This window comes from Pelodiscus sinensis, chromosome 15 (assembly GCF_052426305.1).
Source record: "Pelodiscus sinensis isolate ZL-2025 chromosome 15, ASM5242630v1, whole genome shotgun sequence".
NCBI lineage: Eukaryota > Metazoa > Chordata > Testudines > Trionychidae > Pelodiscus > Pelodiscus sinensis.
The window spans coordinates 27,952,438-27,977,341 of NC_143066.1; the positions used below are offsets into that span (position 1 = coordinate 27,952,438).

A 24,904-nucleotide genomic window follows, 5' to 3' on the forward strand; every position below is an offset into this window, starting at 1 on the left:
ACTACAAACCCAGAACCCCAGCAGCACAACCAGGCACAAGTGTAACTTGCATATAAAATAACTGGTAAGGGGTTTCATTCCTTAATGCAGAAAAACACAGTCAGTTTCCAGAGTGAGAAACATGTAGCTGAAACTCTAGGAGTGAATGGATGAATGGCTGGAGGGGTAGAACAGATAGTACATGAGTATGCAGTGCTAGTGCTTTGCTACCCATTCAAGTCTTTGCAGCTGTTCAGTTAAGAGGAGAAAAATAAAGGCCTTTGGTAATGCTTAAGCAAGCTGCCAATTTTCCACACTGGATTTGATAGCTAAAAAAACTTAATACTGTAGCCTTATGCTTCTCTGTGGAGTCAAAAATTTTTAGAAAACTTGTAGAAATGTATACTGTTTGACAAAGAAGCTATATTTTCTAAGCGTTGCTTACGTACAAGCTGTTTCACTAACTAAAAATACATATTATGGGCTGAATTTATAAAATCTGCCCTCTAATTTGCACCAGCCATTTAAACATTTAACTACCTAATAAGCAGGAACAATGACTTGAACTCAAAATTTTGAAAGCTTCAGGGAGTAGCCAAGTTAGTCTGTACAGGATAAACTTTAAAACCAACAAATAGTCTGGTAGCACTTTAAAGACTAACAAAACATGTAGATGGTATCATGAGCTTTCATGGGCACAGCCCACTTCTACATGTTTTGTTAGTCTTTTAAGTGCTACCAGACTATTTGTTGTTTTTTAAGTTTATCAAATTTTGAGCGCATCAAAAGTGGGGAAGCCAGGTCCAAAGTTTCTTCAGTGTTTTACATCAACATAAACAGGAAGAGGGGGGAGGACATTTTATACACTTAATATTCATTTGTGCAGAGGCACCTGTCCAAAATCCTAGATAGGAAGGAGCCAAGGGAGCTTGGGTTGCTTTGCAAGTACCTAATGATTCTGGAGTGGGCTTTAATGAGTACGGTATATACGTTTTATAAGTACACTCCCTGAGATAGCAATAAAAACGATGCAGCCAAAACTCTTGAATGCAGATATATGGAGTGAGGGCTCCTAAAACAGTGCGAATATGGCTACACACTAAAGCTGTTTTTGCATTTCTGAGACACTTTTACATTATTGTCTTGCTCCAAGCTGAGAGAGAAAGAGAGTATTGAAATATTTTGTCGAAAGTGGGAGAAAAATGCCCATCAACATTTGCTTGTTTGCGAGGCAGAAGGAAGATGGTGGAGCTGAAAGAGAAGTGTCAGATGAACTCCCAAAGGATGTCAATACTCTCAGCTGCCTGACTGGTCAGACTGCCTGTGTGAGAGCAAGTGAGAAAGCAACTCAGCCCTCCAGATTCAGTTTACCAGTACCACCTGTCACAGTTGCTGGGCTAACTGTACCTCTGACCCCTCTTGGTTTCTTTGAGTGCCCCCCCCCTGCAGTCTTAGGCCTCAAACCTCCCACCTCTCTTGGGTGGGGAGGAACAGAGGAGGGAATCCCATCTCAGACCAGACTTTCAGAGGCAGTGCTCAGGTGTTAACTGTGATTACCTCAGCAAGCCCAAGTTTGGTTCAGTACCTGCAATTCTGTTCCTTCTGGCTATGTCTACACTACCAGGTTATTTTGAAATAAGCTATTATTTCAAAATAAAATTATTCCTCTTCACAAGTAGAAGATATTATTTCAAAATAACAAGCCCCTTATTTTGAAATAACAGACTTGGCAGCGTAGATGCTTACCTTGGGTATGTCTACACTGCACGCTTATTTCAAAATAAGCTATTCTGGAATAGTTATTACGAAATACCTTATTTTGAAATAGCACATCTACACTGCAGGGAAGCCTCAAAATTAGTCTGAGGCAGGCTTCCCTAATGTAGATGGGCTATCTCAATTTAGAGCCCAGGAGGCCTTGGGAGGAATAACTTAGCATGGCCCTGGTGAGGGGCTATTTTGAAATAGCAGCAGTGGAGCATTGACACACATCTTATTTATTTCAGGATAGGTGTGATTCCTCGTAGAATGAAGTTTACAGATTTTGGAATAAGCCGTCCATTATTTTGAAATTATTTCCAAATAAAGGAATGGCTGTGTAGATGTTTGCATTGTTATTTTGTAAATAATGCTAGTTATCTTGAAATAACAGTGCAGTGTAGTTATTTCACCCCTTGTTATTTCAAAATAAGAGGCGTGATTTCGAAATAACTCCCCACTTGTAGACATGCCCTCCGAAGCACCCTCTTAAAGCAAAAGTACCATTTATTAGAAACCAAAACTTTTCAAAGAAAACAGATGTTAAAAACAATTCACCCGATCTTGCCCCCATCTGTCTCCTGTTCATGTTTCTCACACACCAGCAATTGCTGGGCTTCCTCTTGGTGACTCAGTCCTGCCTGCTCCTGCTCAGTTTATGTCTACACTATTGCCCGGATCAACACTCTGAGATCAATCCACTGGCAGTCAATTTAGTGGGTCTAGTTAAGACCTGCCAAAATGAATGTGATCGCTCTGCAGTCATTCACTTTACTCTACCCCAGAAAAGAAGAGTAAGGGAAGTTGACAGGAGAGTTTCTCTCCTTGAGGCATAGATGCAACTTTATCTGGAATCCATCCCCAAAACCAGAATGTCAACTTAATCCTTCCCTCAGGTGTGGCCTATCAGGAGAATTAGCCTCTTCATCACACATTAGCCTGTAAAAGATTAACACCCCATCACAATTATCTAAATCCATTGTGTTGCCTTCTTGCATATTTTGCCACACTTCCCATTGTAAAATAGGAAATACTGGAAATGTAATAATCCAGCATAGCTATATAGAATCTCTACTGACTGTGCCACATACAGTATTCATAACATTATATATCAGTATTCTTAGATGATTATATAGCAGCTCTGCCTCAGCCACACTTGCATCTAGAAGCCAATGCTACAGATTCTGAGCTCAGTTGATTCTGGAATAATTCTACTAACTTCAGTGGAATTAGTCCAGATTTATAATGGATGAACTGAGATTGAATGTAGCCAACAATTTTCATAACAATAGCTTGAACTTAATCACACAAGGGGAAATTCTGTCAGACAGACACACTTACTTCTGTGATGATGAAAAAGTCATCCCCGGGCTCTCCCTGAACAACAATTTTTTCTCCATCTTCAAACTGAACAGGTTCTAGCGCATCTGCTACTGTAAGGCGTTCCCACTTGTCCAATGATTCTAAAATGTTAAAGATGATACAGCTTTACTGTAAAAGTATCTAATTTTGATAATAGATTCACAGCTAACCTGATCCTTCTGGTTAGAAGATAATGAAATTGTGGTCAGTTCACTTTTATTTCATTGGTGCCTTCTCCCTGAATCGCTTTTCAGGATCCATGCAAATATTTACTATCAGTATAATTTATGACATCCAAGATGAAGTGAATAATTTTAAAAGTTAGGTAGCGACAGGATGGGCTCATGTAGACTTTATCACTCTTTCAAAAGAGGGATGTAAATGAGGCTGAATGTGCAAATGAAGCGTGGATTTAAATATCCTGCACTTCATTTGCATATTCGCGTCCTATTGCTGTTTCGAAAAAGAGTATTTTGAAAGTGAAACCGCAGTCTAGACACAGTTCTTTTGAAAAAAATCTTTTTTTTTTTTAAAGAACCATACTCAGAAGTATGGGAACTTTTGAAAAAGGATTTTTTTTCCAAAGAACCGCATCTAGACTGCGGTTTCACTTTCGAAATACTCTTTTTGAAACAGCAATCGAATGCGAATATACAAATGAAGCACAGGATATTTAAAACTATGCTTCATTTGCACTTTCGATCGGCCTCATTTACATCCCTCTTTCGAAAGAGGGATGCAGTTTAGACGAGCCCTCAGTTCCATGGCCTGGTCTGCACTCCCCCCGACCTGAAATGTATTTGAGCAGAGTAGGAGTGATCCTAGGACACAAGGGGTGTGTCTAAACTACACGGCTCCATCGATGAAGCCATGTAGATTAGGCTGATCGGCAAAGGGAAATGAAGCCGCAATTTAAATAATCGCAGCTTCATTTAAATTTAAACGGCTGCCGCACTGAGCCGACAAACAGCTGATCAGCTGTTTGTCGGCTCAGCGCGCTAGTCTGGATGCTCCCGAGCCAACCTGAAAGCCCTTTATCGACCTCCCCGTTATGCCTTGTAGGATGAGGTGTATCGGGGAGATCGATAAAGGGCTTTCATGTCAGCAGGGGAGCGTCCAGACTGCCCCGATCTGCCGACAAACAGCTGATCGGCAGAGCGGGGCAGCCATTTAAATTTAAATGAAGCCGCGATTATTTAAATTGCGGCTTCATTTCCCTTTGCCGAACAAACAAATCTACATGGCTCCGTCGACGGAGCCATGTAGTTTAGACATACCCAAGCTGTGTATGAGCTCATCTGAGAAAGGGCAGAGCATAATTCTACTTTCTCACTACCTCTGATGATCCTCACAGCACCAGAATGGAAGTTAATCTGGAAGTTAATGCAAATCTGTCAGAGATGGTACTTGGTCCTGCCGTGAGGGCAGGGGACTGGACTCAATGACCTCTCAAGGTCCCTTCCAGTTCTACAAAATAGATATACCACCATAGATAGATAGATAGATAGATAGATAGATAGATAGATAGATAGATAGATAGATAGATAGATAGATAGATAGATAGATAGATAGATAGATAGATAGATAGATAGATAGATAGATAGATAGATAGATAGATAGATAGATAGATAGATATAATGCAGAAGCAAGCTCTACTGACGACTAGGGATGTTAAATATCGGTTAATTGAATAGTCGAGTAACCTCGTGAAATGTTATCAGTTAGCTGACTATTCTATAAGCCCCAGGGGCGGAGCCAGCCGCCACCGTATCAAAGACAGCAGCACAGGGTGCCAGGCGGGAGCTGGTACGCAAAGGGAGCCAGTTTTAAAAACAGCTCCTGTAGCAGACTGGCTGCCTGTCGGCCTGTACTGCTGCTTCTGAGAAAGAGGCAGCAGTCCCTGTCTGGGGGGAGTCTGAGCTCCCACACCCAGCATAACCATGAACTAAGCTGGGCTGCCTGACTGCCAAGCTCTTAATGCACTTGAAATGCAGAGCTGCAGCAGGGGTAGATCCTGGACTTGTCGTGAGCCAGGACTGAGAAATATACTGGCAGGGAGGGGGAAGAAGGAAATGTGTGTAGTCTATAGCATTAATCTATATGCTTTTGCTTATCGGTTAATCGACTACACTATTACATCCCTATTGACTATGCAGGCTGAGACATCTTCCCTCCTGAGGGGATTCTCAGTTGGCTATATACAGCCTGTTTCTGCAAATGGCAGCCCCACAGTCGTGAGCCTCAGAGCCTGGCTCTACAGCCTCAGGCGTGCGGGCTCGTGGGAAGGTGCTAAAAACAGCTTGCTGGCTTAGACAGGAACTTGGGCTCAGAAGCCCCTTCCTCTCTTTCCCAGGCTTCAGAGCCCAAAATCCAGCCTGTGCCCAGATGTCCGCACGGCTGTTTTAAGCACTGTGGTACAAGCCCCGTGAGCCTGAGTGTGCAGACCTGAACTCAGACTTGCTCTCACTTCCAGCATAGGTGTATCCTTTGGGCTACAAAGGAGACAATGAGAGAGATGAGCAACTGTCTCTGAGCATCTGAGCGGTGTCCCACAAAGACAATGGAACCTCCATTGCTAGGAATGGCCTCAGAACCAGGTTCATTTAGCATGGTTATGTTTAAGGTTGAAACCTAATTTCAGTGACAATCTTGGCACAAGGAATGCAGGAATGGCCTAAAAATGTTTCACAGCTTCAAAGCAGAATTTGCTAGTAAACATTTAAATGCATGCAACAGGACTCCATTAATCTATACTAATGATGGGTAAACAGAAATTTTATTATGAATTACTGAATTACTTGAAGTCAGGCATCACAGCTGCTTGAAATCAAGAGTCACAGGTCTTAATTTTGCCTATTCTTTATTAAATTCTACCCTGCTTCCTCATCTCATTATTCAAAAAGCTGTTTAGAACCATCATGAAAAGAATAGTTTTCTTGCTGAAATTAGGCATTTTAAAATAAAGCTGTGGCAGAAATTAGAAGTATGCATTGAGTCTAACAAACCTATGTGGCCATACATTCAGAGGTACTTAGTACATGTAACTGTGCATTTTCTGGATAATTTTTTTCTTATATGTACTTAAAAATAATGGTTTCATTTTGTTCCATGTTTACATACTAACTTACCTTCCTATGTAATTTATGACTTAGTTTGCAAACTTTTAGTTTGTAAATACAATATTCAAAAAGTGTTCCTTAATTAAAAATAAGCATAAAATCCTTTGGTAAAGACTGGAAGAGCTGGCTTTCTGATTTAAAAAAGGAGTCAGAAATTAACAATGAAAAGAAAGGGTCCCTTTAAACTTTTTTCTTCAGTTGGCTTTATGAAAAATTCAAAGCTAATTGTAGCTCTAGTCACGAAGTCTCTCTCTTGTCTAAAGGGACTGTACCATTTCAAATAGATTAGTTAATGGTATTTGCAAATAAAAACTTCATAAAGGAATTTACATGAAGTAACCATTTAAAGTTCTTTTAGATCCAGAGATAGACTCATACATCCAGATAAAGTAGATTATACACAGATCTGCAATCTCCACATTTTGCATATCAAATCTTGATTTCACATTTAAACAGCCTCAGAGGAAAGTTTTTAAAATATTAATTTTTCATGTCTTGAAAAATACATTGAACCTGTGCATCATAATCTAAACATGTCAGAATGCAGTTTTTAAAACATTACTGCTAAAATATCATAGTTTACTAGTTAGAGAAAGTATTCAAACCTGGAAAAGTTATATTCAAAACATCTAGTGTTTATATCAAGAAATTACTGTTTTCAGATTAAGTTAAGGTGGAAAATTGGGTTGATTTATCAGCACTGTATTGCTGAGATTTCTAAAATGACTATTCAGTTTGCCAGCTGTCATCTACTATTTAAATACAAAATATTTTTAGATATGTCAGCTAAATTCTCAGTGCATCCACAACACTACATATGTTGTCTAATAATTTTTTGCATCGAAAACAAAGTCCAAGTTTGAAGTATTCATTCAGTCCTTACTAAGGAAAAACTTGTACAGCAAATAATGGTACATTTTAAAGTGGTTGAGCTGAAGAGTATGGGAGTTTTGCCATAGTGAGGACAGAGTATAAGATTACAGTATCAACTTGCATGCTTAAGGGAGTTCATTTCTGAATAACTTCAATCTCTGGAATTACTTTTAAATGTCTCATTGCTGTAATTGTACTTCATTAGTGCAGGTGCAAAGATTTTTTTTCTTTAAACACTTCATATAATTTGGCATAATTTGCATTCCTAATTTATGAAGACTTAAATGTAATGGAGGAGATTCTGTTGCATCCTGCTGGAAAAGATGAGAACATAAATGAATGATTTACCTGACATTAATCTAAGAATACATGTGTAATTGCAAATTTCTCACACCGGCTCTTCTGAGAAGTTCAAGTACATTTTTACTAAGTGCATTTTTCTCAGCCTCATATCAGCTAAACTGGTAGTGGAATGTCATAAATAAGTAAACTTAAATAGTTTAAATAGCAACTATGAATTTTTTTATTCAATTATATAGTATATTCATCTATTAAAAAAATAGCCAAAAATAGACTTCAAGAGGGAATTTGATGCATTTCCCATAGAATCAGCATTTCACTGTATCATCTAATACTGTCCTCCTTATTTAAAATTGTTCTCCTAATAGTGATTGATTGGTCAGGCATTAGGAGTTTGTTGTTTTTCCTACTGACGACCATCAAGAACACATCCACATTTTGTGGCTATCACATTAATCAAAGGGAAACAAAATCCAAGGACAAGAAGCTAAACAGATGTTTTAAGAATGTGAGACTGGGGTTATAAAAGACACAGGACAAAAACAATCTAAGCCCACTTAGATCTGTGGTGTCAGTTTGTTTAGCCCATGTAAATGCATGTAAGAGGCTTCAATATCATTCCTGTAGGGAAAAAAAGTTTCTCACCCATTAAATGGAAGGATTTAACAGCTCTTTATAACACATTCATACTACTAAAAAACCACTGAAACTTCATCTTTCAGAAAAGTGCTTACTCAAATCTGCAAGAAAAGACTTTGCCCAGATAACTTATTTTTGCTACATAGTAAGAGTGAGAAAAATGAGTCCTAGTGAGAGGAGCCATACGTGTTTTTATATGCTTTTCTTTGGCTGGTGATGCTACTGTGGGGTCTTCCGATCAACCACTTGCCACTTTCATCATCTCATCAAAGGCCAAAATGTATTCCGACAACATGCGTAACAGAGAAATGATCACTGAAGTCCAAAGGGCAACTGACCTAAAATGGAGACCTTGCTCAGGAACTCTTCATACATCTTTCGCTTTCTCAGTGTGCTGCCCTATTATTAAGAGAGAAAAAAAGGCAGAACATTACACAAAGTATTTTTGTGATTTGCTCCTCCAGCTGCTCTGATTTTTTCCCCTTCTGAAACTTAAATATAGCCAGTATAAATAGCCTACGGCAAGATTTTCTTCATAAAATGTCTGAGTAAGCTGTATCCTTGATAAGTAATGTCAGGAAGGATCAAATTCATCCCTCATATAACTCCACTGAATTCTGTGGAGTTACTGGACACCAAGGATGAATTTGGTCCCTTTTCAGTAATTAATTTTAAGCAGCTGCATTTTTCCATTAATTTTTAGATATTATTATGCATGAGACCCACAAGTATGGAGCATACAATTAAAAAATGGGAGGAAATCCATTACAGATTCAGTATGATTTGCCTGCTCAGACACTCTCGGATTCAGCTAGGCTCACCAAGGGTTTATTATTTTAATATATATCTTTACAGCACCTGGTACCTGTATAATAATGTCCAACCAAAGTAGGCCCGCTGGGTGCATATGTAATACAAATTTAAAAATTACTATTATTATTATTGAAAAAAGTTATAATGATAGTGTTTTATCTGGTTAAAGTTATTTATATGTAGCCATCATAAAGAGTTTTCAGAACATCAGAATGAGATACAGTTATGAGCCTAAAAGTCTCAGAGGGGTAACCATGTTACAGGCAGTCCCCGAGTTACGCAGATCCGACTTATGTCGGATCCATACTTACGAACGGGGATTTTCTCACCCTGGAGGCCGCGGGCAGCGGGACCGCCCAGACGTGCCGCGGTCCCGCCGCCTGCATCCTCCGTGGCGAGAAAAGCGTCTCCGCGTCTCCCTGGTCTGCTGGGGGGGGGGCAAAGCCGCGGAGGATGCGGGCGGTGGGACCGCGGCGCGTCTGGGCGGTCCTGCCGCCCGAGTCTCCCTGGTCTGCTGGAGGAGGGTGCCCCCCCCTTTTTTCGCGGACGCCTGTGGTAGAGCAGCTGGGGTGCTCTCCCCAGGCGTCCTGATTCAGCCGCTGCTGGTCAGTTTCAGCAGCGGCTGAATCAGGATGCCTGTGGTAGAGCAGCTGGGGTGCTGCCGGGTTGGTCCCCGCCGCGCCCCTCCTCGGCGCTACTGGACCAACCCGGCAGCGCCCCAGCTGCTCTGTCCCAGGCGTCCTGATTCAGCCGCTGTTGAAACTGATCAGCGGCTGATTCCAGGAAGCCCAGGGCAGAGAAACTGCCTCGGGCTTCCTGTAGTCAGCCACTGGTCAGTTTCAGCAGCGGCTGAATCTGGACGCCAGTTCCGACTTACGTACAAATTCAACTTAAGAACAAACCTACCTTGTACGTAACCCGGGGACTGCCTGTAGTTTGTAACTTAAAAAATGAGAAGTCCTATAGCATCTTAGATAATATAGATGTAGTATCATGAGCTCTCCCTCTCCCCTCCCCCTTCTTTTTCTGTTAATAATTGTGAGGATCCTCCCTTTTCTCTTCACCTGCTTATTTAAGGAAGTGGGTTTTGTCCACGAAAGCTCATGATTCTACACATTGTACTGACAGGACCACGAATGTTCCTGGATCACAGAGCCCATGTATAGGGAAGTCTGGCCATGTGGCAGGGGGAAGCCCATGTCGGGAGGGGCAAGGAGCAGGTGGTGCAGCAGGGAGCTCTGGCCCCAGTGATCAGGCAGTAGTGGGGTGGCCAGCCCCAGCTCCATCCATGGAGCTCTGGTGCCAGCAGTGCTAGCCACAGAGCTCTGGCCCCGGTGGCAGCCAGGGGGCTCCAGCCCGGGGACCTATGTCCAGGCAGGCAGCAGTGGGCCTGGGCTGGAGCCCTAGCCGGGGTGGGGGGCAGTGGGGTTCTAAATGGGCCATGCAGGGAAGGACCTCCCCTGGTCCAGCAAATCCCCTCATTCGGGACCAGTGAGGTCCCAAGGGGGCTGGACCAGGGAGATCCAATCTGTATATATATTTTTTGTCAGTCTCTAAGGTGCTACAGTTATGAGCCTAGACTTTCTAAATGCAAGATGAACTGCACTCAGATTACTCTTTACATAAGAAACATATCCTGCCCGACAGAACTTTTTCCCAACAGTTTTACTCACTCAAAAGTACTCGTCCCCCTTTCCCTCCTCCCTCTTCCCCTCACAGTATAGTCATAAATGATCTGAAAGAACAAGTGTCCCATCCCTGGTACCAAAGAGTAAACCACAGAGAAAGTTTGTTCTTGCCATCATTCAACATTTGCTTGGTTTACAATTATTCACTATGCAGAGCTATATAAGAACCAAGGCCCATTTTCTAGTTATGTGAAACATCTTGGTAAAAGGTGCACCTGCTAGCCAGCCCCATGAGGACAGAGCCCAGTGCAAGGGTGACATGCTAATCTTTTGAGAAATGGGGAAACACAGGTCACATTTACTCCCACTGGGCTTGGATAAGCTACAAAAAAATATTAGTGGTTGCTGTAGAAAAAAACAGTTGTCCTCCCATCAGAGAAGAACATTGATGGATGCTGGGAAGAGGGAAGGAAGAGGGCAGTACAATAATCTTTGCTGTCAAAGCATCCTGTAAGAGTGAAAATATAAAACGGGGATGATGCTCTGGAAAGAACAGAGCCAGATAAATCTATTCAGTGGTGCAAATTAGTACGAAACTTCTCTCCTCCTACACCCACTCTGGAGTCTGATCCCACACTCAAGGAAGTCAAGGGAAGTCTTTCTAATAATTTCACCAGGGTTTGGATATGGCCCCAAAATAACAGCACCAGCAGTTGCTGCCATCCTCTGCCTACTCCTACACCAGCTGTACACTGGGGTAGAAGCATCAGCATTGGTAGTAACTGCTAGTTACACTCCCTGGCTGTGTCTACACTGGCACCCTTTTCCAGAAATGCTTAAAACGGAACAGTTTTCCGTTATAAGTATTTCCGGAAAAAGCGCATCTACATTGGCAGGATGCTTTTCCAGAAAAGCACTTTTTCCGGAAAAGCGTCTGTGGCCAATGTAGACGCGCTTTTCCGGAAAAAAGCCCCGATCGTCATTTTTGCGATCGGGGCTTTTTTGCGGAAAAGACTACTGTGCTGTCTACACTGACCCTTTTCCAGAATAGTTTTTCTGGAAAAGGACTTTTGCCCGAACGGGAGCAGCATAGTTTTTCCGGAAAAGCACTGACAATTTTACAGTAGATCGTCATTGCTTTTCTGGAAAAGCAAGTGGCTAGTGTAGACAGCTTTCAGCCGCTTTTCCAGAATAAGTGGCCCAGTGTAGACACAGCCCCTCTGGGTTCACTCTGCATCAGGGCAGCAGTCATTGTCATTGTCATTTTTGCTCCTCTCCTGTACTGGAATAGAACCACAAGGCCCACAGCAGCTGCCATGTCCTACCAGGTGCCTTTGCATCACAGTGGAAGCAGGAGCCAACATCCTCTCCCACCTTTCACAACTGCATAGCCCCCAGGATCTCTCATCACATGTTGAGTTAGCACTGGTAACCTTCACCCGACCTTTCCATCTAACTAACCATATTCATTACCTCAGAGGCCCCTGGAACATTGAAAATGCCAAGATGAAAAAAAAAACTCCAAATGGAGGAGTTTCTGAAACCCCGCCAAATCCTGACAGCTCACTGTAAGACAATGAACGGAAAACTGGACCTTGTGCAGTCACTGCTCTCCTCCCTACAATCCAGAGTGGAAACCAGACAAGCAAAATTGACAGCTGTGGAAAACCAGATTGGTGGTTTAGATCGATGGGCCAGGGCATGTAGAGACAGATGTGGAAAATGCTTTTAAACTTACTGCAGCCACAGATGAATTTTAAGAAGCAGTAATCAAGAAACCATGAAAGGCTGGCTGGCCACAGCCTGGACTATTTAGAGAACTAGTGAAGAAACAGAAAGGTAAAAACTCGAGACATCCTGGCTGGCACAGAAAGCAAAGAGCTCATCAATTTCTTTAAGAAATGTGTATGTGAACTCTTGATTCTGTAAGATTGTAACAATGCCAAAGCAGTGCTATAGAACTCCCAACAAAACTATTTTGGTTAGAATATTGTAAGTGTGAAGGACTAAATGATTGTTTGTTATGATTATCATCATCACTATTATTATTATAGCATCTACAGACATGAACCAAGACTGAGATTCCATTTGTACTACCTGATGTACAGAAATGTTAGAGGTAGTCCATATATGCTAAAGAGCCTATGGTCTAACTAGATACAACAGAGAGAAGAGAGAGGAGAACTGACTTCCTCAAATTCATACAAAGTCAGTGGCAGAATTAGAAGTGGAGTCCAGTTTTCCTGACTCTCACTATACCAAGGAGACAGTTCTTCAAAATAAAAGGGACAATGAATTCTAGCAACAAAAGCCTCATTGATTTCTCTAAACTACACCTCAGCATAAGGACCTAGGGTATGTCTACACTGCCACCCTAGTTCGCACTAGGGTGGCTAATGTAGGCATTCGAACTTGCAAATGAAGCCCGGGATTTAAAGATCCTGGCCTTTATTTGCATGTTCCCGGGAGCCGCCATTTTTAAATGCCCCATAGTTCGAACTCCCCGCCCACGGCTACACGCGGCACGGACTAGGTAGTTCAAATTAAAGCTCCTAATTCGAACTACCATTACTCATTCATTGCAGGAAGAGTAACGGTAGTTCAAATTAGGAGCTTTAATTCGAACTTCTTAGTCCGTCCCACGTGTAGCCACAGGCAGGGAGTTCGAACTACGGGGCATTTAAAAATGGCGGTGCCTGGGAACATACAAATAAAGCCCGGGATATTTAAATCCTGGGCTTCATTTGCAAGTTCGAATGCCTACATTAGCCACCCTAGTTCGAACTAGGGAGGCAGTGTAGACATACCCCTAGAGCGAAGAAACAAAACTGATGAAAATGGAAAAGGATCGAGGATGGCTGCCATGTATTAAAAAGCCTGAACTCTGTCTACACTAAGCTTAAGAGGTCCATATTACCATAGAAATGCATCTCTGTTTCACACCTATTAAATATTGTTACCATTTTTTTCAGTGCAAAGTGGGTTTAGTTCACGTGTTTGGGAAGAAGACTTTAAAAGTATGAGACTACAACCAGCCTGGAACAATAGCTCTGGGTATGTCTACACTACCCTCCTAATTCGAAATAGGAGGGTAATGTAGTCATACCGCAATTGCAAATGAAGCCCGGGATTTGAATTTCCCGGGCTTCATTTGCATAAAGCGGCCGGCGCCATTTTTAAATGCCGGCAGTTCGAACCCCGTGCCGCGCGGCTACATGCGGCACGGGGTTCGAACTGCCGGCATTTAAAAATGGCGCCGGCCGGCTTTATGCAAATGAAGCCCGGGAAATTCAAATCCCGGGCTTCATTTGCAATTGCGGTATGACTACATTACCCTCCTATTTCGAATTAGGAGGGTACTGTAGACATACCCTCTGAGAGGAGGGAATTACTTCTATTCATCTTAGTGAGACATTAATGCTGAAGTTGGATGCCATTTCATGATGCTTGGGAAAGCATAACACTGCTGGGGTACTGGAAAGATCATGCTTAGTTGAGAGCAGGGTTGGTTCTTGTGGTGATCAAACAAATGCAGTCACCTGGGCACCATCTTCTAGGATAGAGGCCCAGAACCTAAGACCATAGCCAACTCTCAGGCCTTAGCAGCTCCTGGCCATCCCTCCATGGCACTGGAGCACACAAAATCTACTAGCCTGGTCTCTCTAAAACTCAGGCTATGTCTACACTATAGAGTTTTTTCTGGGATACTGGAGGTATCCCAGAAAAACTCTGCCGCATCCAGTTTCCAAAAAAGCGGGTGCATTCTTTTGGAAGCCCTGTATTCCTCATTGTATGAGGATTAAGGGCTCTTCTGAAAGAGGAGGTTTTTCCCACATTTGGCCCTGTGTAGACAGGCCAAATGTCAGAAAAACCTCTTCCGAAAAAAGAATCGGAAAAAGGTATGCAAATTGTAGTTTGTAAATTGCGTACCTTTTTCTGAAAAAGAACTGCAGTGCAGACATAGCCTCTGGTGTGTGAGGGGAATGTCACCTTTTCAGCGTCAGCAGGGCTTTTTTTTTTTTTTTTTTTTTTTGCTTCTTGTGTGTGGCGCCCGACCCAAAAAAGGCTCCCTCAGCTTTCTGTTGTTGTTCCTCTGCTGTGATTGGCTGGCCATTCTTGCTCTGCTGATTGGGCTGGCTCTGTTTTTGTTGTTGTTTTTTGTCTGCCATTCAAGGGTAAGAGTAGGCTGGAGCCAAAAACCTTTTCCACCCTGGCTGGCAAAACAGCTAGGGCTGCTCCTGTTGCTATGATGTACAAGAGCCAGTATGCCTCCCCCACACCCTGCACTGTCCATCAGGAAAGCAGGGCAAAGTAATGCCCTCGTATAGAAGTCTTGAGTTCTTCAGGCAGTGCTAGCTGGCCATCAGCTTCTGTCCAATTACAGAAGAAAAGATTCTCAGCTTCCTCTCACCACTTCCAATGCACTTGCTCAGGCAACTCAGAATGTTTTGTTGTTACTTTAGGATGTCTTTCTGGGTTTTGACTGCCTCCAGGATGGAGAAGAGGGGTGCTTTAGAAAAAACATTACTACAGTATTATTACAAAACAAACACATGGTTATTTGTTCTGGTATTCAGATCAGTACTACTGACTTTTATACCACATGGAAACAGGCAGAGAGAATTTTTGATTTCCTACTTCTCTGCCTCCCTTAATCCCCTCCTTCAGCCTTCTCCTCACATTCTTCCATTTGTTTGGTGCCATCTCATCTGCTTTTTATAACTTGTCCATTTAGTATAGCAGCCTGCCCTAGGTACTGGCCCCAGTTTGAATGGGAATGCTGGTAGAATTACAAAACCAGTGGATGAAGGAAAATGTTGTAATATATCTGGATTTTAAGAAAGCACTGGATTGTCTCCTCATAAGCATTACTCACAGAGTTAATGTAAATCAGACAGAATGTGAACATTATCATAATCCTTTACACTATCGTAACCTTTCCATTTGTTTCCTGTCTACTAGAGAATCAGAAAGTGTTAAGTGGAGTGTAGCAGGGATCTGTGTTAGGCTGCTCTTATATAAGTTCCTCGTTAATGATCTAGGAGACTTATCTAGCCAATAATGCATTAATGAAATCTGCAGATTGGGAAACATTGTGAAAACTTGGCAGAATGGAGAAATACCACCAAGAGGCCTAGCGAGATGTGAAACAGGGTTAGAAAAAACAAAATGAGATTCAGTTTGGAAAATAGTTTAGATATCTAGGGAAAGTAATCCAAGGCACAAATATTCAACAGGATAGAGAAACCTGGAAAGTAGTAATGCTGAAAGAAATTTATGGACAGTCAGATATGAGTTTACAATGTGATACTGCAGCAAAAAAGTCAAATATCATTTTGATCTACATATGCAAAGACATCCTACCAGTGGCCAGAGAGATAATAGTCTTAACATACATGGTTTTAATGTAACTACACCTACAATGTTGTGATCTGTCTGAGACATGCCTTACCAAAAAGACATGCCTTACCAGACAGATTGTAAGACATTCAAGGAAGAATTACTGAAATATTTAGGAATGGCTTATAAGGAAATATTAACTGTGTAAATATGTGTTGTTTAGCGGATCAACAAATCAGAGGGTTTTAAGAAGAAGAAATGAAAATGATCCACAGATATCTAAAGGATGTAAACTTCAAGGAGGGACAGGAACTATGAAATAGGATATGAGGAGGCATAATTAGGAGAAATGGGAGTAAGTTAAGAAAGGAGTAATTTAAGATGAATATCAGGAAAATCTTTCTGACTATGGGATGTATTAGCTCATGGAAAAGTTCCCCAAAGGAGGTAGGAAAAGTCTCATTGTTGGGGACTGTTAAAACTGGGATAGATAAAAACACTAGCAAATGTAATTTAGGAAACAATACTATGCTGGTTGAGAGCTTGATAAGCTGATCTCATGATGCTGATCTTTGCCATCTCTGGATTAATACCTAATTCTTTCTCCCCTCTACCTTCTTCTGCATCTTTATCACAATCCTCAGTATCCTCCCTCTTTCTCTGAAGCAGAATCGTCATTCACAAGCTCATACTTAAAAGATTACTGGGTCCCATTTACAAGGAGGAGTCTTTAATATGCAGAGGGCAGTGTTTCACTTTCAATTCAAAGCCCTTGGCTGCGTCTAGACTGGCATGATTTTGCGGAAATACATTTAACGGAAAAGTTTTTCCATTAAAAGTATTTCCACAAAAGAGCATCTAGATTGGCAAGGATGCTTTTGCGCAAAAGCATCCGTGCCCAGTATAGACGCACTTTTGCGCAAGAAAGCTCCGATGGCCATTTTAGCCATCGAGCTTTCTTGCGCAAAAATTAAGGTGCCTGTCTACACTGGCCCTCTTGCGCAAGTATTCTTGCGCAAGAGGGCTTATCCCTGAGCAGGAGTGTCAAAGTATTTGCGCAAGAAGCACTGAATTCTTATATTAGAACGTCAGTGCTCTTGTGCAAATTCAAGTGGCCAGTGTAGACAGCTGGCAAGATTTTGCGCAAAAGAGGTCACTTTTGTGCAAAATCTTGCCAGTCTAGATGCACCCCTTCAGCTTAGAGGACTTTAAGACTTAGTAGGCTCCAAACTTAGTTTAAGAAGTACAGGATGAACCACTCTAGTCCAGCACACTCTGGTCTGATAACATCCATGGTCTGGCATGATTTTAGTTAGCTGGAAATCCACTTAAGTGTCCTGCAGTCCCCTAAAGTTTGTTTACAGCCACCAGTCCTGGCTCTCAGCATTCTGTGCAGTTATTTACCTCTAATTTACCCCTAAATGTCTTTAAAAAGCCCTGTAAACTGTGGAAGTGTTGGCAATGCAGCTAGATAATATTGACCTCCCATGGTTCAGCAAATTCTCTGCACAGGTCCTAAGGATGCTGAACAAGTGAGGTTCAACCTGTACACAGCTTGTGAAAAGGAAATGCCATAGAGATCGTAAACAAGTCCCATTGGGGCACAATTGCTCATTTTTCTGCATACATTAAGGTATCCAAGGTATCTGGTGCCCCCAAACTGGTACTCAAAATGTCCCTTCCTCCTCTACTTTTTCTCTTTCCATTCCCATCTTTCTCTTTCTTCCCCTCTGCTTGCCTCTGTGCTTTCCTTCCCCAGGTCCTTCTCTTTATTTATTTTTAGAAGTACAGCTGGAGTTGATTGGGTATTTCCTAAAAAAGCCCCACCTTGAATGACAAGCCATACAAATGGCTACCGAATGGTAGAACAGGGCTCAAGTTTCAAATAAAAGGGTAATGCTGGCAGGTATGCAACTGGCAAGAGATGCTGGAATGCAACTGGCAAGAGATGCCATTACATCTCAGTTTTAATCCTTGTGTAAACCAGATATTGAATTATGCTTAGAATGTACATTCTTACTGGAGCACAAAAAAAAAAGTCACTGAAACAATGCACACCAGCCATGAAAACAAAATACGCCATAAGAGTCTACTGCTATATTGCACAGATGTTAAATGGATTCAGACTTTGGACATGGTTTATGATTTGGCCACCATGCAATGTATATTGTAAAAAATGTGCATTTGATTTGACTTAATTTTTTTGAGCGCTCTCAGAACCAAAGCTGTATCAAGGATTGTTAGAAAAAAAAGGTCAAAACAACAAAAATGAAGTCAGACATGACAGTAGGGATAGACCAACCTAGACTGATCATTAGTTGTGTCCCAAGAGTGTTGCCCATGGCTATAAATAACTACGGCTGTGTCTACACAGCAGCGTTATTTCGGAATAACTGGCGATATTCCGAAATAACATAGTGTGTGTCTACACTACGAGCCTGTATTTCAAAATAATGTTGAGCTGGAGGATTTCTTACTCTGACTCATGGTAATCCTCATTTCATGAGGAGTAAGGGAAGTCAAAGGAAGAGTGTTCTTTCTTCGACTTCCTGCTGTGTAGACAGCATCAAAAGCTAAATTAAACTATTTCGACTTACCGTAAGCTACGCAATTGATGGAGCAAAAGTTGCATAGCTTAATTCAACTTTAGCCCTGCTGTGTAGCCATACCCTAGTTGGGAATAAACTGAGTCTGGAAATTAGAAAAAGGCTCCTAGCCATCTGAGAGGTGAGGTCCTGGAACACCTTGACAACAGGAGTACTGGGAGCAAACAACCTAACCAGTTTTAAAATGGAGTCTGATACATTTATCAGTAGGATTATATGATAATCCTATGTAACTTGTTGTATATAAGATTGGCCATCTTGTCATGACACAGACAGAACACAGCAGCTAAAGGACAAATGGATTATTGAGGTTTGTAGCCATTCAGATCAGAGCTGAGAAGGTTACAAGGTGGCAAGGTGACTCAGGTGGACCACTTCAGTGATACAGTCGTGCACTAGGCCAAAATGTGTGTGTCTAGCTTGTAACAATGCAATAATAGCCAAATGATTTGGAGGGTGAGTACATTATTCTCTGAAAGGAGAGATTAAATAGATTAATGTGTGTAATATCCTCAACCTGAGGGCTGACTTAGTTGGGGAATGGATTTGATTTATTACAGGGGCATCATTAGAAAATGAACATTTGTCTCCTTTGTGCATTCTTGGGGGGGGGGGGGCTCTCTATCCCCAATTGGTTCTCAGTCCAAGAACCAAGGAAGGCATCAGCAATATTGTATCAACTTAAGATGCATGAGAATCCAAGCTATAGATTCCTTACTACACACACTGAGGAAGCAATAAACATGTTAACAAAGACACCCATAAGCATGTTACATAGGTGAGGCAACCAACATACAACACAGATAACTTTTCTGGACAGAGGAAACATGGTTAGAGAACTTGGTGGAGTGCTCAGAAAGAATGTTTGGGTGGAGGTTGAGTGGCTCAGAGGAACTTCATTTTACCCCCATAGAATGTCATGTTATAATGATTTGTGAAAGACTGCAATGAATGCCAAGCAGTTTCTTTACACATCTCAACTGCAGGAACTGATCTGAGGCTTGCTATCATCACAGATGGCTGAGTGAGTTTAAATATGACCCTCAAGCTCTAGGTTACCTAGAAAGAAACAATGAAATATGAAGAAATGCATCTGTTATAAAATGGTTCTTTCAAGACAGGCTGAAACAATAAACGAATGGCAAATGAAACCAAAAGCTAGATGGATGTGTTTGTATCAGGCTTAGTCCACTACAAGAAAACAAAAGTTACATTTAGGGATAGAGAAAATCTAGACATATCATTGATATGCTTACGTGGACACAAAAAGGGCAATGAGCAGAAGTAATAGAAGATCAGGCAATATGTGGGGCATCTAAAATATTGAGGAACTCTCTGACATAGTGCAGTAGGTATGCCATTTTTAATGGTTACAATTATAACCAATTATAACCACCAACTATATGTTTTTTTAAAAAACCCTGAAATGTAAAAACAACAAAGTGCTCATACGCAAAATCATTGTGATATGAACCTAGACACTGAAAGCAGCAAGGATTCTAATTGAATTTTAAAGCTCAACAATGTCTATGTATCTATGTTTAGCATTCTTGCATCAGCATTAAAAGGAGAGTCTCCTCTGCTGCTGGTTATACGTCTTTTTAGTAAAATTATTTCTGGCATAAGAAATGCCCATCCAACTTTTCAAGACAGTAATTAAATGGAGAAGGGCATCTGACCCCTAACTGAGTGACTAAACCTGAACGGTTCACAAGCTTGAATGTGAATAGTTATTGCCATTTTCATCAAGTTTAAGACCAAAGGATTCTCAACAGGGGTGATGTTTATGAAACTTTCCCCTCTAGTCTGGTGGAACAGCATTAGATCGATTAAAGAAAGAACCAAAAGGTCTTTCTTTAAAAGCCAGAGACCACATCAGTTATGTTGTTTATTTCTCTCTTGATCAATTTCTCCTTTGTACTTTTTTAATAGTATTTGCACCAAGAAGATTCATCTCAAGCAGTATTCTAGATAGTCAACTTCTAGTGGTCAAGTTATGTTCTCCTTCCCGATGAATTGAAAAAAAAGACTTTAAAGAAATGTCTTATTTAAGGTCAACTAATGCTGTTCCTGTATTAAGAAGCTTTCAAATAGTACTCATCTTGTTCACCTACAGAATTGATGCAGCATCTTCAATGGTATTACTAGCAGCTTGTCAAAGCACCTCATTACTGTTGTGGAGGGGCTGTCCACGACCTCTAGAGATGGAAGAATAATTTTATCTACTTTCCCAATGAGTCTTTAACTCCTCTACTGAAGCCAGGTCTACATTAGTGGAGAAGTTTGAATTAAGATATGCAACTCCAGCTACTTTAATTGCATAGCTGGAGTCGACGTACCTTGATTTGGACTTTGGTGCCATCTCCACAGCAGGAGGACTATGGGAGAAATGCTCCCATGACTTCCTTTACTCCTTGTGAGGCGTAGAAGTACTGGTGCTAATGGGGGGGAGCCCTCATCATTTGATTTTTCAGGTCCTTACTAGACCCCCTGACTAAATCAAATGCCAGAAGATTGACCTCTGGAGTGTTGATCCACTGGTAAGTATAGATGTAGCTTGAGAGTACTGGTTCTGATGTGGACACCAGTCCACGCAGAACTAGACATATACCACTGTTTCACTTCACTCAGGCACCCACCAGTCATCAAATGGCATAAATATTAGGTCACTGCAGAGCTTGGGTGAATGTGAATAGGTGACCCTGTCACTGAAAGGCATTATATCCCTTTACTAAACTCTTATACAACCCAGTCCTTCCATTGGTGATGTATATATTTTAATCCACAATCTTTTCTTGCCAAGAAAGCATGCTAACATTTGCCCCAGGCCACAATGAGATAATGTAACCAATGAAGAAATGTTCCAATCAAGAAATATATTTTAAATAACAGTATTTGAGTGTAAACCACCTGTAGGAAGGGAATATTTTGTGGAAGAGAAAAGAGTATGTACATTCACATCAGAAAAACAATAATTGTGATGAAACTAAGATATTTCTTTAATAAAACATTTGTCAAAATTTCCATTATAAATCCACTACTCAAGGCCTAACGACAAGCCCACAGCCTAAAATACACTGCAGGTGGCCAGCTTCTATGACAGGCTTCTCTGCAAAAACTGGGGGAGGGAGGGCGCATGGGGGGAAAGGAATCCTTTCCTGAAGTCACAGCATATTGGCAGCTTTCTGCAGCTGCTACTACAGGCTGTGCAATGTTATTTATTTTTATTGTGCTCTGGACATACATGGCATTTTTTAGACAAACAAGGATGAGGAGGGGTGTTATATCCTGGACTCACTGAAGACAATGAGGATTTCCCCACTGACTGTAATGCAGACAGGATCTCATTCAGAGCTGCTGCCAAGAAGAGCATACAGCATAAGCTAGAATGAAGACAACACAAAGCAACAATCATAGGGTGATGTTGAGGGACTTTAGAAGGGGGTTGGCAACAAGATGACAATCTGTGGTTGCTTAAGGGAGTAATGTGGGCTTCCTGAGGGTTTCACAGTTTTAAATACAGGCAGTCCCCGAGTTACGCGGATCCGACTTATGTCGGATCTGCAGTTACGAACGGGGCTTTTCTCGCCCCGGAGGACGCGAGTGGCGGGAAGCCCAGATGCGCTGCGGTCCTGCTGCCTGCATCCTCCGGGGCGAGAAAAGCTGCTCCGCGTCTCCCTGGTCTGCTGGGGGGAGGGGAGCCCTCCCCCAGCAGACCAGGGAGACGCGGAGCAAAGCCGCGGCGCATGCGGGCAGCAGGACAGCCGCAGCGTGTCTGGGCTGTCCCGCCACCCGCGTCTCCCTGGTCTGTTGGAGGGGGGGTGCAGCTAGTGCACACACCCCCCGCCCCCCAGCAGACCAGGCTTTTCTCGCCGACGATGCCTGGGGTAGAGCAGCTGGGACGCTGACGGGTTGGTCCCGCAGCACCGCTCCTCGTCGCTACTGGACCAATCTGGCAGCACCCCAGCTGCTCTGCCCCAGGCTCCCCAAGTCAGCCGCTGCTGAAACTGACCAGCGGCTGACTACAGGAAGCCCGAGGCAGAGCTGCTCTGCCCCGGGCTTCCTGGAATCAGCCGCTGGTCAGTTTCAGCAGAGGCTGAATCTGGACGCCAGTTCTGACTTACATACAAATTCAACTTAAGAACAAACCTACAGTCCCTATCTTGTACGTAATACGGGGACTGCCTGTAATTACTGATATATTCTTATATATGATTGGGGAAGTACTCAGGCATTTCTGGAACACAGTCTTATGCTCATTCTACTCAGTCTTGCTGCCTTTTCCATTTTTCTAAGTCTAAATGAGACCCACAGTTTTATTTTATCTGTTTTACACCCTAAACTTCAGAGGTTTTAGCACTGATATAATCTGAATGTAAAATATCAATGTTGTGCACATTTATGGACCTGAATTAAAATGTTTAATAATGCCAGTCATAAGGATAAGTCATTACATTTAAAACTTACCATTAAAATGCGTCTGTAGCTGTCCCTGTCGATGCCCCAAAGTTTCAGGTCTGTCTTGGCTTTGACAGTAGCAGCTCTTGGTGTTCCATAGATCAGTGCAAGCTCCCCAAAGCTGCCTCCTTCCCCAATGCTGGTCACCCATTCTCCATTTACATAAACCTACAACAGAAAGAGAGGGAAAATAATTTTTGGGGGGGGTAGTATTTGTGCCTTTTTCTTCTACTTTCAGTCACCTAAAAACCCATTAATAATTTCCTATCTGCTGGTCCATGTTGGGAGGCACAGAAGAAAACAATAGCCTAACAGTTTCCTCGCTCAGTCACAAAAGAGGGTGACAACCTGCTTTGTGGACAGAATTTCAAGTCTTCTTGCTTCAGCACAATAATTGTATTTACTCTCTGAGTTTTCAGCTCCTGTGGCTAACTGGCGTCAAGTCTTCCTTCCTTGCGTTCAGCTCTCAGAGAGTCGACAAGCCAAACTGTCACAACTTTGGCTTTTTAAGAATGCTGTCAAACTTGAAAGGAAGGAGATTTGTTAAAAACTGTAATGAGATTTGTCGGAAAGCACCATCGCTGTAAACTGAAAAACAGAACAAAACAAGGAAAACATCTTCTGTAAAGGGAGATTTTTCTTGTATAAGTTTATTCTCTCCATCAATTATTCAAGGAGAATTATCAAAGTTTTCCCATTGATTTAGTGGGTTACTGAATACTTCGGATTTGATAGCATGTAAATAGAACTATCCTTCCACTCTCCAGGAGCCATAATTAATTTACTGAACAACCATTATAATCCTGCTTATACTGATGATACAGGGGTATACCAGGTATACAGGGGTTGCAAATGCGTTGACGGACACGATTATAATTCAAAATGATCTGGTCAAACTGGAGAAATGGTCTGAGGTAAATAGGATGAAATTCAATAAGGATAAATGCAAAGTACTCCACTTAGGAAGAAACTATCAGATGCACACATACAAAATGGGAAATGACTGCCTAGGAAGGGAGTACTGCATAAAGGATCTAGGGGCATAGTGGACCACAAGCTAAAGATGAACTGCAAAAAAGCAAACATCATTCTGTGATGTATTAACAGGAGTGTTGTGAGCAAGACATGAGAAGTCGTTCTTATTTTCCCCTACTGTGTCTGGCAGGTCTTTTTTGCTCAACCAATTTTTTTCCCCACCATGTTCGATATTTTTGTGAAACTATTTGGTGACCTTAGCTATGAGCTGCCCCTGCTTTCTCTAGGTCAGCTGTAATGGGCCCTATGACGGATCATGAAGGACTTGGGGGGAGGGGATTCGCACCCTTCATCATTCTCCCCTCCCCCGCATACAGGCCTGAAAGGGTAAGAATTGGGTTTGTTTAGTCTGGAAAAGAGAGGACACAGAGGGGATATGATAACAGCTTTCAAGTATCTTAAAGGTTGTTACGAGGAAAGAGAAAAATTGTTCTCCTTGGCCTCTGATGATAGGACAAGAAGCAATGGGTTTGAATTGCAGCAAAGGAGGTTTGAGTTGGACATCAGGAAAAACTTCCAAACTATCAGGCTACGTCTACACTGGCCCCTTTTCCGGAAGGGGCATGTAAATTTCACCAGTCGTCGTAGGGAAATCCGCGGGGGATTTAAATATCCCCCGCGGCATTTAAATAAAAATGTCCGCCGCTTTTTTCCGGCTTTTAAAAAAGCCGGAAAAGAGCGTCTACACTGGCCCCGATCCTCCGGAAAAAGTGCCCTTCAAAGTAGGAATAAGACCCTCCGGAAAAGTGCCCTTCAAAGTAGGAATAAGACCCTCCGGAAAAGGGCACTTTTTCCGGAGGATCGGGGCCAGTGTAGACGCTCTTTTCCGGCTTTTTTAAAAGCCGGAAAAAAGCGGCGGACATTTTTATTTAAATGCCGCGGGGGATATTTAAATCCCCCGCGGATTTCCCTATGACGACTGCTGAAATTTACATGCCCCTTCCGGAAAAGGGGCCAGTGTAGACGTAGCCTTCAGGGTGGTTAAACACTGAAA

At 42.1% G+C, this 24,904-nt stretch overlaps 1 protein-coding gene across 3 annotated transcripts in view; it reads right to left on the minus strand.

Moving 5' to 3' along the window:
• Window positions 1-24,904, minus strand: part of PRKAR1B (protein kinase cAMP-dependent type I regulatory subunit beta) — a 162,107-nt gene that overhangs the window by 32,753 nt on the left and 104,450 nt on the right. For all 3 annotated transcript variants that reach the window (XM_075899535.2, XM_075899534.2, XM_014580848.4), the window contains 3 exons: window positions 22,885-23,043; window positions 8,369-8,429; window positions 3,079-3,200 (listed from right to left, as the gene is read on the minus strand). In XM_075899535.2, the coding sequence (XP_075755650.1) occupies window positions 3,079-3,200; window positions 8,369-8,429; window positions 22,885-23,043 (342 nt within the window). The remainder of the gene's footprint in view (window positions 1-3,078; window positions 3,201-8,368; window positions 8,430-22,884; window positions 23,044-24,904) is intronic.